The sequence below is a fragment of the Martes martes genome (genome assembly GCF_963455335.1).
Source record: "Martes martes genome assembly, chromosome: 8".
Classification (NCBI taxonomy): domain Eukaryota; kingdom Metazoa; phylum Chordata; class Mammalia; order Carnivora; family Mustelidae; genus Martes; species Martes martes.
In genome coordinates this window covers 13,230,586-13,248,904 of record NC_137895.1, presented here as the reverse complement: position 1 = coordinate 13,248,904, position 18,319 = coordinate 13,230,586, and the positions used below count along the sequence as shown (strand labels likewise).

The 18,319-nt window shown below is 42.7% G+C and overlaps 1 protein-coding gene across 1 annotated transcript; it reads left to right on the top strand.

The window, feature by feature from the left end:
- Nucleotides 1-1,120: 1,120 nt before the first annotated feature.
- Nucleotides 1,121-16,570, top strand: LOC308348275 (uncharacterized protein). The gene is made up of 5 exons (XM_080812258.1): nucleotides 1,121-1,139; nucleotides 3,868-3,980; nucleotides 5,817-5,944; nucleotides 11,286-11,394; nucleotides 15,512-16,570. The coding sequence occupies exons 3-5, from the start codon at nucleotides 5,864-5,866 to the stop codon at nucleotides 15,739-15,741; spliced, it is 420 nt and encodes a 139-aa protein (XP_080668384.1). The 5' UTR covers nucleotides 1,121-1,139; nucleotides 3,868-3,980; nucleotides 5,817-5,863; the 3' UTR covers nucleotides 15,742-16,570.
- The last annotated feature ends 1,749 nt before the right edge of the window (nucleotides 16,571-18,319 follow it).

Sequence of the window (18,319 nt, the reverse complement as noted above, 5' to 3'; positions counted from 1 at the left end):
GACTATACATGTTAGTGTTAGCTATTTTGATTCTTTTTATGCTTATCCTAGACGTTCAACATGTACACTTGACTTAAAATAGCCCCAAATTTATCTTTATCGTCTTCCTGAAAAGGATCATAGGATCTTTTTGTGCTATTTACCCTCCAATAATAAAATGATGTTCACTTTTTAGTCCTTCTTAAACCTCACAAATAGGCCATTTGATTGATTTATATATTCCTAGGTTGTATCGATTCACACTTGTTGATTTTTTTCCCCTCACTCTCCCTCCTTCAATCTCAGACTTCTTTTCAAGCTCATTTTTCTTCTGTTAAAAATACATACTTTATGAAGTTCTCTTGGTAGTAAATAATTTTTTTTTGTTTCTGTCTACAAATGTCTTTATTTCACTATTGTTCTGGAAAAAATGGTTTCTTTGAATACATATATTCGAGACTGACAAGGATTTTCTTCCATTACTTTATAATATTGCTCTATTGACTTCTGGCTTCCATTTTTGTGGATGAGAAGTCAGCTTACAGTCACTAGCCCCTTTGATAGTAATGTGCATTTTTTTTTTCTGGGGTTAGTTAGTTTGAGTGCACCTATGAAACTGTGCCTTTCAGTGATTCTGAAAATTTCTCACAGTAATCTTCATAAGCCTTCAATCTCCCTAGTCTTTCTGTCAGCACCTTGTGGACACCAGTTGGTTTTTTGTTATGTAAGGGCCTGGTTGGCCAGAGGGAGCCATTTAGTTGTGGGCTTGGGTTGACCCTGCCCCTCCCGAGGAACTTGCTTGCAGGTCCCGGATATGGGGGCAGGCCAGGCCTGATGGAGACATCCAATCAGTGGAGCGCGCATATATTTGCTATGGTGAGTTGGAATTCAATTGGCCACTCATATTGCTGACCGAGCATGACTGTGCAGTTTTCCCTGTGTGTTGCAATCTCATTGGCCACCTGTGTATGGGCCGGGCTCAATGACCTCTATAAAGGTTAGTCTGTGAGGCAGGGTAGTGAGTAGTGATAGTCGTCAGGAGCATCGGGGGTCGTCAGGAGCAGCATAGTCGGGAGCGTCGTGGTCCTCGGGAGCGTCATGAGCTTTGCTGGGGAGAGGCCTCGCAGGGGAGGGGCCTCACCGAGAGGGGGAATCGTCGGGTAAGGGGGAATCATTGGGGTCGGTGTCCTGGTTGTTGTCACCTCTTTGTAAGAGGCGGCCCCGACTGGTCGGTTTGATTTTCGATGCTTGGCAAGAAATAAAGCTTTGCTTGACTTTCGCTTTGTGTGGGTCTTGTTCCTTTGATCACGGACCCTAACAGTTAGACCTTGTTGCTCTATCCTTTGTGAGTCCTTTTTTATATTTCTTGTCTCCTGCCTTTCTTGACTACAATCTTGGAAATTAATTAAACCTATTTTCCAGTTCAGCAAGACTTTCCTCATCTCTATATAATCTGCCACTTAATCTATTCATAGAGTTTCTAATATTCATGTTTTCATTTATTATTCTCAAAAGTTCTTGATTATTTTTCAATATTTCCTGCTCAGCTTTGGTAATTATTTTAGGTGGAGGGGTGGAACTTGGTCTTTTGTACTTTCAATACCCTATTTTATTTCTTTAAATATATTATTCAAACTTATTTTTATTTTATGTCGATTTCAACACTGAGAGTCTTTATGAGTCTAGTTCTTCAGTTTGTTGTTTTATTGGTGTTCATGATTTGAATCTTAATCATAGTGACTTGAGTCTACGTATTATGTAATTTGTTACTGTCAGTGCATATTCCCTGGAAAATCATTCCTCGGGGCCTCTCAGAAGAGGATTCGACTTATATTCTGCTAGGAACCAGGGGCACCACAACTTTGGACTACTTTCAGCTATGTTTTTAGTTTGGGTTATTTTTTTGGACGATGTATCAGACATGAATTCTAGACCCAAACTCCTGTGCTGATAGGCTTATATGTCAAGATGCTTGAGGAGGCTTTAATCTGCTTTACCCAAAGATAAACAAATATTCTAACCTTGCTTTCTGGAGAACACATTTTTTTTTTTCAAATTATTTTTCCAAAATCCCTTTTGAAAGTGTTGTCTTTAGAAAGGGTTCCAGGTAAAACTCCCATCACCCCTCCCCCAACTGCAAGTCCTATGTTTTGTCTACTGTCCCCTAGGTGCATGGATTGTTATAAACCCAAGTTTTTGCTTGCCAAGAATTGACAGATAGTCCTAGGGAAAGCAATACTTTCTTTTCTGGACCCTCTTTCTTTATTTTCTTATCATTTCTAACTCCTGGAGAGTTAGATCATTTTTTTATACTTTAGTCAGGGTTTTTATGAATTCTGTGCCAGGAAGGTTTCTCTGGTCACCCAGGAACAGAGATGTCAGTCCCTGTTCCTGGGTAGATATCAAAACCCAAGGCCCTGATCCTAAGTCTCATGTTTTGTTGCAATACCAATTTGGATATTGACCTCAGTCCCTGCTCACTTCTTGGCTTTACATTCACTCTTTTTGGCAGCTGGGAACCATCCCTATTGCTTTCAAATGCCGCTGTATTTTTGGCTTTCTTCTTCTTATTTTTATCCAGGAATTCTGTATGAGAGGCCAGGAAGCATAGTAGTTAAGAGCAGAGCATCTCACACTGGACTACCAGGCCATCCTGGCTTTACTGCCCTCCAGCTGTGAAAACTTGGACAAGTAGCTTAACCACTCTGTGCACCAGATCTCCTCAGTGATAAGAGTAGACAGCACTGTGCTTACTGCATAGAGTTTCTGTGGGGGTTCAGTGAGTCAGTCTACATAAAGCACTTGGAACAGTCCCTGGCATGTTATTTGTGCTGCATAATTGTTGATGAGTGTCAGTAGGATGTGTTTGGACCAGGAGCCTGTCTTCCTGCTTCGTTCAGGTTTTCCCAAACCAACCTAACTTCTTCCAAAGCCTCTGTTCTTTCCCTCCCATGGTGATGTCTACCCAGGGCTGGGAGAAGAGCTGTGTGAGTTTGGTGGGACAGAACTGAGACCTGCTTGCTAAATGGGGGATATAAAGTGGAGAGACGCTTGGTTGTTAATTAATAAAACAAAATACCCCTTCATATAATTAGGAGAATAAAATTGAAAACAAGGGCCTGGGTAGGTTTGGAAGTATTTTTGTGATGCACCCTTTACTTGGGTAATAAAAGTTGGTCTTTTCTTTTCTTTTTTTTTTTTTAAGTTCTTATTTATTTATTTGACAGGCAGAGATCACAAGTAGGCAGAGAGGCAGGCAGAGAGAGGAGGAAGCAGGCTCCCTGCCAGGCAGAGTCCCTGACACAGGGCTCGATCCCAGGACCCTGGGATCATGACCTGAGCCAAAGGCAGAGGCTTTAACCTACTGAGCCACCCAGGTGCCCCAAAAGTTGGTCTTCTTGTTTGTGGAAGGGTGGATCTATAGGGAAGATTTAATTGCCCACAAAATTTAAGTTAATTTAAGCTGGAGGAAGAACAAAATCTGAGGAGCTCAGCACGGTGCACAGTGCCTCATATATCACATCAGCGAAAACTTGCTAATCAGAAATTAAACACCATTGGAACCTATTACTCTTTTCTAGGGACCAGATAGATTTTTTTCTAGACTCAGATTCTTGCAGTTAACTAGAAGAACATAGGCGAAGTTAGATGAACTGTCTTGTAAAATTTGCCGGAGTATAGAAAGGAACTCCGCTACTTAGTTTGCCAGTGTTTACCATACAGGAAATGTAAACTAAGTAGCAGACAACAAAGGTGTCCAGTGGGGACACAGCTCTTATGGAGGGCCACCAGGGAAGCATTCGGTAACGCTCTATTTTAGACTTTTATTTAATTATCTGGAAGAGAGATTCAGTAGTGCTATTGGGACTTGCACGTGTGTTTCACCAGGAAGGATGGCACAGTGGCACAGAAGAGGAATGGAACCAAAGGGACGAAAGCCATTGGTGTGAGTGACAGTAAACCAGGGCGAGGAAGTGGGCAGCTCCCTTCTACCAGCTGTGGTCGGTATGCAACCCTTAATGGATGAACACACAGTGAGGTAGTCTTGCTTCTTCAAGATGTCTGATCTACCATTTGGTCCCAGCTCTTTGACCAGACTTCCATCCTGTTTCCATGGTAGCTGCATCACTCATGCTTAAAAGAGAATTGCCTAGTGTTTAAGAGTGAGTCAGACAGACTGGGTTTAATGTCAATTTTCAGGAGTGTCATTTTGGATAAATTGTAACCTCTGTGATTGTCTCATCTCTACAGTCATGACGATCATGGCTGGGGTGAGGTGGAGGTGAGTGAGAAGCTAATGGGTGAAGTTTAAAGAGGCACTCGTGCTCTGGGTTACTTTGGTGCAAGGATGCCACTGGCTTATCCCTGAGAATGAGTGCCTCCTTCAGGTTTTAGCCCTAGGCACCCTACTTTCTCATCTCAGTTCCCCAGCTCTGGTGATGATTGTATCTATGTCACAGGACTGCAGTGAGAATAAAAAAAAAAAAATCGCATGTACAAAGTAATTAACAGAGTGCTTGATACATGGGAAGTATGAACATTTAGGTCCCTTCCTTTCCTAGCTCCATTGTGCCAGTCTCACCAGACTCTGGGAAAGTGACCCTCGGAATTTGTTAGAAATTAGCAAGACAGGAAACAACGTGTGTTGGAGAGGATGTGGAGAAAGGGGAACCCTCTTACACTGTTGGTGGGAATGCAAACTGGTGCAGCCACTTTGGAGAACAGTGTGGAGATTCTTCAGGAAATTAAAAATAGAGATTCCCTATGACCCTGCAATTGCACTATTGGGTATTTACCCCAAAGATACAGATGTAGAGAAAAGAAGGGCCATCTGTACCCCAATGTTTATAGCAGCAATGGCCACGGTCGCCAAACTGTGGAAAGAACCAAGATGCCCTTCAACAGATGAATGGATAAGGAAGATGTGGTCCATATACACTATGGAGTATTAGTCCATCAGAAAGGACGAATACCCAACTTTTGTAGCAACATGGACAGGACTGGAAGAGATTATGCTGAGTGAAATAAGTCAAGCAGAGAGAGTCAAGTATCATATGGTTTCACTTATTTGTGGAGCATAACAAATAATATAGAGGACAAGGGGAGATGGAGAGGAGAAGGGAGTTGAGGGAAATTGGAGGGGGAGGTGAACCATGAGAGACTACAGACTCTGAAAAACAACCTGGGGGTTTTGAAGGGTCGGGGTGGGAGGGTGGGGGAACCAGGTGGTGGGTATTAGGGAGGGCACAGATTGCATGGAGCACTGGGTGTGGTGAAAAAACAACGAATACTGTTATGCTGAAAATAAATAAAAAAATAAAAAAATAAAAATATGGAAAAAAAAATTTCAAGTCTTATGAAGGGAAAAAAAGAAAAACATCCTAGAGAAAAGAGATGCCTGTCCTTCTGAAAGCAAAGAGGGAAACAGGCTCATAACATGAGCCTCTGAGTAACTGACATTTGTAAACAAGAATATTCACTGTTGGACATAGAAATGGGATATTTTATTGTATGTTTTTAACTAGTCATAACTACTTACGGCAAACACCGACTGCTCCTGCCTGGTAGCCATTCCCCTCCTTCTTCCTTCTGAAAGAGACCACATCTCAAACACGCTGAAGATTATAGGTGTTCACTTCCTCCAACTCCCTTGCAGCTATAGTAGGAGCATATGAACCTATTTTAGGGTGTTTCTGGGGAGAAGTTCCTTCCCAAATAAGAAAGATGCCTCCTGGTCCCACAGCCACCAGCAGGGAAGGAGGGGAAATGAAGATGAGAAGGTTTGGCCCAGTTGTGGGCCCACCTGAGTCTTCCCTCTTATTTCCCTTGGAATGCAGGGTTGGTGATTACACTGTCAAAAAGCATCAGAGGACACCCCTCGGCAATGACACTGAACAAGCACTGGGGAGGTAGTCTGTCAGAGAAACGCATGCTGGAAGCAGTCGTGGACACCTGCATATGGATGGTGAGAGATGGTGAAAATTAACCACACCATGCCTTCATTTGAAGGTGTGAGGTGGACAACGAGAAGAAGTAACCAACAAAGCCTGAGCTTTGTAACTGAAGTCAATTACAGAAGGCAGCACGGAAGGGGTGGGTTTAGAGCTGGGAATCCAGAAAATCAGGGAGTGTGTTTGAGCCAAGAAAGGATATGAGAAATCTTCACATTGTGTGTTTTCTAATTTAAATTGTACATGGGAGACAAGCAGCTTTTTTTCTGAAAAAGGCCCAACAGCAAACAATTCTGGCTTCGTGGGCCATCAGTCTCTGTTGTGACTACTCAGTTCTGCCATTGTAGCATGAAAGCAGTCACAGACAATGAGTAAATGAGCAGGCATGGCTGTGTTCCAATAAAACTTTATTAACAAAAAAGATGGTGGGCCGGGTTGGCCTGCGGGCTCAAGTTTGGCAACTCCTGCTTTAGAGTTCCAGAAAGAGAGGGATGTAGTCACTACTTTCTGTCAGGCACTGACTGGGCCCTGGGAATATATAGAAGAAAAAAAATCACTGACTTTTTCTAGGATTTTATAGTCTCCCCTCTCCTGCTTTTTCAAATCCTTCTCTTTTATCTCAACCACTACCATCAACAGCCTCCTTCATTAAGCATCCTCTTTTTTTAAAAAAAGATTTTGTTTATCCAAGGAGGGGAGAGAGAGAGAGAGAGATCATGAGTAGGGGGTAGGGAGGCAGAGGGAGAGGGAAAATCGGACTCTCCACTGAGCAGGGAGCCTGATGCAGGACTCGATCCCAGGACCCCAGAATCATGACCTGAGCCAAAGGCAGATGCTTAACCGACTGAGCCACCCAGGCACCCCCATTAAACATTTACTATGGGTCAGACCCAATTTTAGGAGCTTTATGTATGTATTATTTTTAAGCTTCAAACAGTCCCTCAATATCAGTATTATTATTCTCATTTTGCTAACCAAGGAAACTGGGGAGCCACTTTGCCTAAAGCTCGGGAGCTCACAGGAGCCAGACCTGGAATCTAAGCTTAGATCTTTCCTATTTCAATACCTGCTGATTCTAAGACGTGCTGTGGATTCAGAAGAGGGAATCTGGAGACATGCTGCCTGGAAGTGAATTCCAACCGTGTGATTTTGGACAAGTTATTCTGTTTCTATGTGTCTCATTTTCCTCATCTATAAAATGAGGACAGCGAAAGCAGGTAGTTCATGGGCTAGGTGATGAAAACTAGCGTACATAAGTAAATCTCGTCAGGACAATGCCAGGCGTGTAATGGTGCTACGTAAGTATTAGCTAGGATTGTTCTTATTAACAGGGGATCTAGACTGGTGGAGTAGGAAGTTAGAGAACCTTGGGTAGACAACACAAAGACTCTTGCAATGTAAGGAAATGCTCTTTCACTGCAGGCAGTTTTGCTCCCCAGGGGGCATTTGAAGAGATCTAGATACATTTTTGATTGTCATCACTGGGTGGGGAGGAGACAGCTATGGGCATCTAGTGGGTCAGGCCCTGGATGCTCCTTGTATTCTGCAATGTACAGGACACCCCCCCACCCCAGCAACAAAGAATTGTCTTGCCCCTCGATGTCAATGGTGTCAAGGTTCAGGAACATTGTCGTAATGTTTTGACCAACTAAAAAGAGCAGGTGGAATATGGACTGATGTCTTTGGGCTTAGCCCAAGAATTATTTAGGGCAAAAATGGGGTAAGAACACCTATCGCTACAGTCTAGGTCCTGAGTTCTCTCTCCACCACATTGCCCCAGGGACAGCTGTGGAATGAGCAGTGCCAAGCCAGGTTATAGGAACCCTATGTGCAGAAGATTAGAAGCAGGGAAAACGGATCACAAACCTTTGGTCTGGGACAGACATCTTAATTCATTTGATGTAGACAGTCTCCATGTGTGGGAGTCATGAGGGACAAGGGAGGGAGGTGGGAAGGGTACCCTGGTGAAGACTCAAGAGTTGGTAGAAGAGGCAATATGGAGCCCTACTGGGCATTTGAGCAGAGGAGTGATGCCCAGCTAGTAGGACCAGGGAGGTTCTGTGCAGGAAGCTACTGGAATCTGGTGAATCAGCTGGTAGGTGACTACAGTACTCTTTCTGGAAGGTCCAAGGCCCCAGACAAGGTGGACAAGAGGGAAGAGGTGACTCAGAGATCTGGTGGAGGGGACTCTGTGGAGCTGGGACATGGGATGTGTGCTCTGCCTTCAGTCAGAGACAAATGGGAGCTAAAGGCCTTTGGCCATGCATACAAACCTCCTTCTCACAACCCTGAGTGGTTCGGTGCCTGCTAATGAGGTTTTCTGGAGGGCTGTTAAAGATCATTAAAAAGCAGTTTTTGCAAACTCAATATTAGTTTTTAAGTAGTTAGCAGGGGTGAGCCCTTACTGCTCCATGTTAACCAAAGCAAGGGATGAGTTGCCACTCAGGACACAGAGGGAGGCAGGAGTAATCCCTCCAGTCCTGTGGGAGGTGGAGGGGGGGTGCCTCCAAATCAGTGCTACACCATTTATTTCCATTTGAGTCACAAAATGTTTTTTTTTTTTTTCTTTTTTTTTTTTAATTTTTTATTTATTTTCAGCGTATCAGTATTCATTGTTTTTTCACCACACCCAGTGCTCCATGCAATCTGTGCCCTCCCTAATACCCATCACCTGGTTCCCCCACACTCCCACCCCGCCCCTTCAAAACCCTCAGGTTGTTTTTTTTTTTTTTTTAATTTTTTATTTATTTTCAGCGTAACGGTATTCATTGTTTTTTCACCACACCCAGTGCTCCATGCAATCTGTGCCCTCCCTAATACCCACCACCTGGTTCCCACAACCTCCCACCCCGCCCCTTCAAAACCCTCAGGTTGTTTTTCAGAGTCCATAGTCTCTCATGGTTCACCTCCCCTTCCAATTTCCCTCAACTCCCTTCTCCTCTCCATCTACCCTTGTCCTCTATATTATTTGTTATGCTCCACCAATAAGTGAAACCATATGATACTTGACTTTCTCTGCTTGACTTATTTCACTCAACATAATCTCTTTCAGTCCTGTCCATGTTGCTACAAAAGTTGGGTATTCGTCCTTTCTGATGGAGGCATAATACTCCATAGTGTATATGGACCACATCTTCCTTATCCATTCATCCGTTGAAGGGCATCTTGGTTCTTTCCACAGTTTGGCGACCGTGGCCATTGCTGCTATAAACATTGGGGTACAGATGGCCCTTCTTTTCACTCCATCTGTATCTTTGGGGTAAATACCCAGCAGTGCAATTGCAGGGTCATAGGGAAGATCTATTTTTAATTTCCTGAGGAATCTCCACACTGTTCTCCAAAGTGGCTGCACCAGTTTGCATTCCCACCAACAGTGTAAGAGGGTTCCCCTTTCTCCACATCCTCTCCAACACACGTTGTTTCCTGTCTTGCTAATTTTGGCCATTCTAACTGGTGTAAGGTGGTATCTCAATGTGGTTTTGATTTGAATCTCCCTGATGGCTAGTGATGATGAACATTTTTTCATGTGTCTGGTAGCCATTTGTATGTCTTCATTGGAGAAGTGTCTGTTCATATCTTCTGCCCATTTTTTAATATGATTATCTGTTTTGTGTGTGTTGAGTTTGAGGAGTTCTTTATAGATCCTGGATATCAACCTTTTATCTGTACTGTCATTTGCAAATATCTTCTCCCATTCCGTGGGTTGCCTCTTTGTTTTGATGACTGTTTCTTTTGCTGTGCAGAAGCTTTTTATCTTGATGAAGTCCCAGAAGTTCATCTTTGCCTTTGTTTCCTTCGCCTTTGGAGACATATCTTGAAAGAAGTTGCTGTGGCTGATATCAAAGAGGTTACTCCCTATGTTCTCCTCGAGGATTCTGATGGATTCCTGTCTCACGTTGAGGTCTTTTATCCATTTCGAGTTTATCTTTGTGTACGGTGTAAGAGAATGGTCAAGTTTCATTCTTCTACATATAGCTGTCCAGTTTTCCCAGCACCATTTATTGAAGAGACTGTCTTTTTTCCACAAAATGTTTTTTGAAACACTTTCTCTCTCCCTAGAACTGTGCTAATCATTACAGAGTAATACTAACAGTGATAATAGTGATAACCATAATTTTAATACTGGAAACTTCTTGAGCATCTACCGTAGATTAGGAACTGTGTGAAATCTTTCATAGAAACATAAAACATTCTTCCTAATCTTGCAACTGTGCTGCAAAGGGAGTATTATTAACCCCATTTTACACATGGGGATTTTGAGGTGATAAAAACAAAATTGAGGTCTTTAGACTCTCATGATCTAATAGGACAAAATACTTAAACAAATCGATGTTATATAAGACTAGAAATTATCATCACTGCTGAGATTTATGAATTATTGTCAGTGGGCTGGGTGCTGTTCGACTCATTTCAGATAAAAGCTCATTTATTTCTCACAAAACACTAGGAGGTAGCTACTATAATCCTTGTTTTCCAGCTCGGGAAACTGAGGCAGAGCACTTCTAAGGAAACTTGCCTCATGTTAGAAGATGAGTCAGAGGAGGTGTCGAGTGAGTTCTTCTAACCAACACTTGTTTTATTCATCTATATAATGACTTAACACAATTACTAATCTCAGAGACTCAGTGCAAGGAACCAACCGTCCCATTGCCATAAAATATTTAGTGACGCACCTGGCATATATTGTTTGCTTCATAACAGCCTCATCCGTGTGTTTTGTTAACACCTTTATCCTCAGTGCCTAACACCTGCCCGACACAAGGGAGGCTGTCCATAAACATTTGTTGAATGCATGTTGAAATGTCATCTCTCAAACTTCCCGTTACTGTTGCTGTGGAGAGATGAAACGTGGTCTTACATCACAGCGTGTGGAAGAGTTTTTGATGTGGCTGTGAGGACTAACGTGTTTGAGAGTAGGCAAAGACAAGGTGGGGAAACTTCTCTGACACAGAATCATTGGATGGCTGAGACGCTGCAGGGACAAGCCGCATCCCAAGCCTGGGAACGCTCTCTTGAGGTGTCTGGGGAGGAGAGGTGTGTGGAGAGGAGTTGGTTGCAGTAGAAGCCAACACATCCCCCACCAAGGAGGTGGACACACCTGGGGAAGAAGACACCTCCGTGCTAAGAACAAAGGCCAGGTTTCCTCTGCAGTGGTTGTTGTTCTCTTTGTCTTTAGGAGAAAGACAGCCCACGAGCGGGACGAGTAGGTTTTTTTTGTTTTCAGAAAATGGGGAGGTCCTCTCAGAAGTCCAAGGTGAAGAGTTTTTGGAAGGAGGTCATCTACCCTGTCAGACACTGTGAAATTCTGTTTCGGGACTTGGCTGGACAAAATCTAACTCACAATGCCTGGTCCAGAATAGGCATATGTATGCGTTGAATGAAGTTGCTGAAGAAAAGAGAGTAATTGAGCATCTGGGACTTGGACTGCAATGTCTGACCGCAAGCTTGAGCCTCCATGCTCTCCGTAAGTCACTCTTAACACTTCTGTGTGAACACCCCACGCTCCGCCCCACATATCTCCTGAGCATATCTGTGTTTGTGTCCCTATGTCCTTATTCTTCCTGGCATACCCATCTTCTACCACGTTGTCCAACATCTCTGCATTTTGTTTGGAAGGACCCAGTATTCTTTCATTGTGAGTCCTATCTAATTCTTCCCAGCTATAAGTGATCATAGATTTTTCTCCTTAATTGTCTTGTAACTCTGAGCTTATTTCACTTTTTATGTCACAAATAATTGTCTGTTGTTTTTTGACCCGCTTGGGTCCCTTTAGGGCAGGATGGTTCTTTTGATCATGGTGTCCCCCTTGATACTTAGCACTCTGCTTTTGACACAACATAGGATCAATAACCCTTGTTAAATTGAAATAAGACATAAACAGGGTGTATTTCTCTCTATGTATTACCCCCAAACAAGTCTTTTGAGATTCCTCTTGTCTATAAAGCCAAAGTTTTCATAAAATTTACAGGAGGATCTGAAAATCCCCTTAGGCAAAAGGAGAGAGACCCAAAAGAGTGGAAAATTTACAGGAAGATCTAAAAATGCACTCGCCCCAAAGGAAAAGTCCCCAAAAGAGTAGAAAGTGTCCAATGTACATCAGCAGGGCACTAGTTGCATAAACCTTGAGGTATCCACGCAGCTTTAACTGGGAATATATTTAGAGACATGAATGGAGTGGCCTCTGAAATGTGTTCTGGGCACAGCGTGCAAAATAAGCAAAGTGGAGAAAAGCATCTGCAATTTAAGAAAATGGGGGTAAGGATATAAACTCCATGTGCATATATACATACTTAGAATAGTGATAGGAAGATAAACCAAAAACAGACCAAGAAAAAGGTTATGCATATCTCTAAGCACAGTGAAGAAATGAGATGAAGGAAACTGGGGAACCCAGGAACTAGGAAGACATCCTACATAATTATGAAGCAAAATCAAATCTAGAAAACAGCAGTCTCTGAAGATGGAAAGCAAAGTGAAAGAAATGAATTTGCGTGTTAAACAATCAAATAGAGAATTGTTTCAAGTGACTTCAAAGCACCATAGTTTGACTGCATCTCTAGTGGCATATACTCTACAGATAAAAACACTGGTAAAATAAATGTAAACATCTGTAGCAATCCTAATGTCGGTGTTGTGTGGATGTGGTTTTTCTGGGAGTTGTGAGTGGGCACCATGAGAGAAATTAAAAGACAGCCTCTTCAATAAATGGTGTTGGGAAAATTGGACGGCCACATGCAGAAAAATGAAATTGGACCATTTCCTTATACCACACACGAAAATAGACTCAAAATGGATGAAGGACCTCAATGTGAGAAAGGAATCCATCAAAATCCTTGAGGAGAACACAGGCAGCAACCTCTTCAACCTCAGGCGCAGCAACTTCTTCCTAGGAACATCGCCAAAGGCAACGGAAGCAAGGGCAAAAATGAACTATTGGGATTTCATTAAGATCAAAAGCTTTTGCACAGCAAAGGAAACAGTTAACAAAACCAAAAGACACCTGACAGAATGGGAGAAGATATTTGCAAACAACATATCAGATAGAGGGCTAGTGTTCAAAATCTATAAAGAACTTATCAAACTCAACACCCAAAGAACAAATATTCCAATCAAGAAATGGGCAGAAGACATGAACAGACATTTCTGCAAAGAAGACATCCAGATAGCCAACAGACACATGAAAAAATGCTCCACATCACTTGGCATCAGGGAAATACAAATCAAAACCACAATGAGATATCACCTCACACCAATCAGAATGGCTAAAATTAACAAGTCAGGAAATGACAGATGCTGGTGAGGATGCGGAGAAAGGGGAACCCTCCTACACTGTTGGTGGGAATGCAAGCTGGTGCAACAGCTTTTCTAGAAAACAGCATGGAGGTTCCTCAAAAAGTTGAAAATAGAGCTACCCTATGACCCAGCAATCACACTACTGGGTATTTACCCTAAAGATACAAATGTAGTAATCCGAAGGGGCACGTGCACCCGAATGTTTATAGCAGCAATGTCTACAATAGCAAAACTATGGAAAGAACCTAGATGTCCATCAACAGATGAATGGATAAAGAAGATGTGGTATATATACACAATGGAATACGATGCAGCCATCAAAAGAAATGAAATCTTGCCATTTATGATGACATGGATGGAACTAGAGGGTATTATGCTTAGCGAAATAAGTCAATTGGAGAAAGACAACTATCATATGATCTCCCTGATATGAGGAAGTGGAGATGCAACGTGGGGGGGGAGGAGGGTTGGGGGTTAGGAAAAGAATAAATGAAACAAGATGGGATTGGGAGGGAGACAAACCATAAGAGACTCTTAATCTCACAAAACAAACTGAGGGTTGTTGGGGGAAGGGGGTTCGGGAGAGTGTGGTGGGGTTATGGACATTGGGGAGGGTATGTGCTATGGTGAGTGCTGTGAAGTGTGTAAACCTGGCAATTCACAGACCTGTACCCCTGGGGATAAAAATACATTATATGTTTATTAAATAAATAAATAAATAAGAATAAATGCTCATGTTGGTAGCCTTGAGGACAAGAATCATTAGTGTGGAAGAAAGGGTAGGAAGGTATCAGCTTGAAGAGATTAAGTCAAAGCCCCTTAGTCCTGAATTTGATCTGGATGTTGGAATGTGACTCCTAATGAATTTCCTCCTAAGAAAAAAAGAACACAAAAACCTTGTTTTTTTGGCTTGGCCCACTGGAAGCTTCTAGATGCAATGACCAATCCTACATCAGTGAGCACCCAAGTGCCCATAGTTTGGTCTCCAGATACCACTTCTCAGTAGAAGAGAGCAGGGCTCTCTATCACCATCTAACATATTTTATATTTTGTTCATTAAAAAAGAAAAAGTCTGACTTCTTAAACCGGTGCATGAGGTCCATGGAGGCAGGCCCTAGTTCTACGAGGCACTCAATAAATATATGTTGAATGAAGAAAAGGATGGTGTGGAATGCCAAGTGGTCTGGCCATGGATGCTTGATTTCTCTGCATTCTTTGCAGATTTGTATTAACCTAAGCACAGTTCCTCCTACATGAGAGAAACCTAAGAGTCCCCACAAGTAGCAAAATTATCTTCTTCTATTCTCTTCTCTCAGGTCAGTGGGTTTGGTTCCTGCCTAGCCACCATTCTTGTTCTCAGTTCATTTTCCCCACTGGCACTTCATACAAAGAACAGGAAGATCGTCACCAAGGCTGGAGGGAGAATGGGTTCTCATCATAGTCTCTTTTCGGATCAATAACGGTCACTAGCTCTCACCGTAAAGAGAAAAAACCTGAGTTTTTTTGATTCTTGTCTATCTTAATTTCCACTACCACCACTTCCCCCAATTCCTGACACCGGTGCTTTTTGCCATCCATTAGTGGATAGAAGCACCAAGATGCTCAAATGTGATCAGGATTCACTATATATACACATACACATACACACACACACACACACACACACTTTTATATACACTTTTATATATACACTTTTATATTATATATATATATATATAAAATAAAAAGGATAGAGGATGTTCAAATGACGTCAGGAAGTTTCAGTAAGTATTGTTTCCTGAGACTTTTGTTTTGGTTAAGTATGTGTCATTCATGGGTTTATGTGTCAGGTCTTGATGTCAAAAGCATTCTGTACAAATATTCTCTCTTTCTCCTTCCCTTCCCCTCCTCCTCCTCCTCTTCCTCCTCCTTTCCCTTTGTGTCTGTCTCTTTTTCTTCTGAATCACTGGACGACCCTGTTAAGAAAGCATATCTGATTCTTCACTTCTCAGATGTCTTAACGGTGCCTCCTGTCATTATAGTTCAAGCCAGCACCTGATCTAAATGTCAGTGTGAGCAAGGTTCATCTGGGGAGATGTGAGAGGTGCTTCTGGGCCCCACGCACCCTTGGGACACTGACCTCATAGGTCAGAGTGGAGGCTCAGCATCAGAGTTTTAACCGGCTTCCTGCAGATACTGATGCAGAGTCAGGCCCACGCTTTACAAATACCCAGCATGCAAGAGGGTGCAGGTGTTTATTGATGCCAATGAACTGTGCCAGCTTTGTTCAGTGGTACCCATTCTTACAGGGACCGTGAGTGGCTCGAGGCTGACATACCTCATGTCCGAAGAGATGAAGAAGACTCCTTGCCTTGAGACAGCTTCTTCTTTTCTTGGAATTACCCATTCATCACTTCCTCCTCATTTAGGGAAATTCTACTCTCACTGGCTCACGGAGGACTCATTCCCAGACTTTGTCTCATGTGACAATGTTGTGGCTCTGCCTTCAAAGAAATGGTGCTGCTTGATTGTCCACTAATTGTCCAGCAACTTGGTAAAGCTCTTGTGAAAAGCAGAGCCCACAGACCATATGGCAGATTCTGTCAAGAAGGTGGGATGCCAGCACGTGGGGGTTGTTCTCGGCCTTGGCCAGCCTTTGAGGTGGCACAACAGATGTGTTCTTGTTTTCTCTGTACACAAAGGTACATTCTGATAATAAAACAAAGCAGCAATGTGGAAAAATCTTCTACCTATGTTTAGGCTTGCAACTTAGCAGTGTGTGTGGCAGGGCTGGTTGGGATAATGGCTGGGAACACTCACAGGGTTCTCAAAGGAAAAGCGTTACCCAAATACCTTGTACTCGTGTTGTTATGAATATATTACATCTGTTTCACTGGCTTATAGTCTAATTAGTGCCCTGAAATTCCCACCTCTTTGATGAATGATTGTTTTCTTACAGGTATATATTACCATTCAAAACAGCAGGAAGTGGGTGGGGGGGCATTTGGCATTTACTAAGGCTCATCTTGGACCTCAGACAATGGGAACATATATCATTCACCACTACTATATGTCAGGAACCATCGTAAGCAGATAGCAATGTGTTGATTCTTGTCATTCCCCCATAGCCCTAGAGTAAGTACCATTATTTTCAATATTTTCGAGCTAAGGAAATTGAACACAGATGAGGTCACATGATTTACTCAAGTCACGGGACTTAGAGTCATGGAGTTAGGAGTTGAACGCAGGCAATCTAGCTGCAAAGTCTGTGCCACTAAGTACTACGCCACATTTCCCCTTAAAGGAATTTAAGAAGTTTACTTCTCCAATGAAGACATACAAATGGCTACCAGACACATGAAAAAATGTTCATCATCACTAGCCATCAGGGAGATTCAAATCAAAACCACATTGAGATACCACCTTACACCAGTTAGAATGGCCAAAATTAGCAAGACAGGAAACAACGTGTGTTGGAGAGGATGTGGAGAAAGGGGAACCCTCTTACACGGTTGGTGGGAATGCAAGCTGGTGCAGCCACTTTGGAGAACAGTGTGGAGATTCCTCAGGAAATTAAAAATAGAGCTTCCCTATGACCCTGCAATTGCACTACTGGGTATTTACCCCAAAGATACAGATGTAGTGAAAAGAAGGGCCATCTGTACCCCAATGTTTATAGCAGCAATGGCCACGGTCACCAAACTGTGGAAAGAACCAAGATGCCCTTCAACGGATGAATGGATAAGGAAGATGTGGTCCATATACACTATGGAGTATTATGCCTCCATCAGAAAGGACGAATACCCAACTTTTGTAGAAACATGGACAGGACTGGAAGAGATTATGCTGAGTGAAATAAGTCAAGCAGAGAGAGTCAAGTATCATATGGTTTCACTTATTGGTGGAGCATAACAAATAATATAGAGGACAAGGGTAGAGGGAGAGGAGAAGGGAGTTGAGGGAAAGTGGAAGGGGAGGTGAACCATGAGAGACTATGGACTCTGAAAAACAACCTGGGGGTTTTGAAGGGTCGGGGTGGGAGGGTGGGGGAACCAGGTGGTGGGTATTAGGGAGGGCACAGATTGCATGGAGCACTGGGTGTGGTGAAAAAACAATGAATACTGTTACGCTGAAAATAAATAAAAAATTTAATTAAAAAAAATAAAGGAATTTAAGAAGTTTAATGAAGTTTAAGAGAGGAGACTTTTGTCTGGAGTAAATAAGGTAGCAAATGTTGTTGTGAATGGAGAAGTTGATAATGGAGAATGGAGAATGGAGAAAGTGGTAAAAACATAGTACGGACGGAGCTTGTATTTAAACAGTCTTAAGGCTTCCAAATTAGAATATGTGTAATTTATTCCAGTGCTCTTATGGTACTCTTCTGACAAAGTGGTTAGTAGTAGATCATAGAAATGTAGAAGCGTGTCAGCTTTTGGTCACATTTCTGATGGGTGGATTTTCTGGATTGGCTGGATTCAGTGAATCTCGCAGAATTTGCTCATATATTTGTGTTCCTTTAGAAGGTTGTTCAGTCCTGGAGGCCAGCTGGTATTGGACGATGCTAGTTGGTACTCAGATGTCTGGTGCTTTGCTGGTGGGGAGCACCAGGGGTAACTGTGCAACTTGTCTATACTCATCCAAAGGGCTAGCTCTGGTTTTTTCACAGGGCAGCCTAGCCCTGGCTTATTCAAATAATGGCTTATTCAAGAAGAGTGAGAGAGGGAAAGCCCAGTGTGTAAGGCTTTTGGAGAAGAATCTTGGCTACATTTTATAATATACTTCTGCAAGATTGCTTACATTCCAGTCACATGTAAAATAAGTTAGGGTCATCTCTGGATCCTCTAGAACATCATTCAGTTGTAACATCAGGATTACAGTCTAGGATCTCCTGATCTATGTCAGGTCCTGATGTGGATGAGTATTCTTGGATGTGGTCCTTTGAATGTGGGCACCCTTCATCTTGAGACCTTGATCTAGTAAAGCATAACCTGACCTCAACCCCTTTACCCCTCAGATACCATAGTAATACAAGGAAGGACAATTGTAGAAGGGAAAATAGTGGGACACACATAGCAATCTGGATCCAGAGTGATTCTGGAATCCCTCCAGGTGGGTGT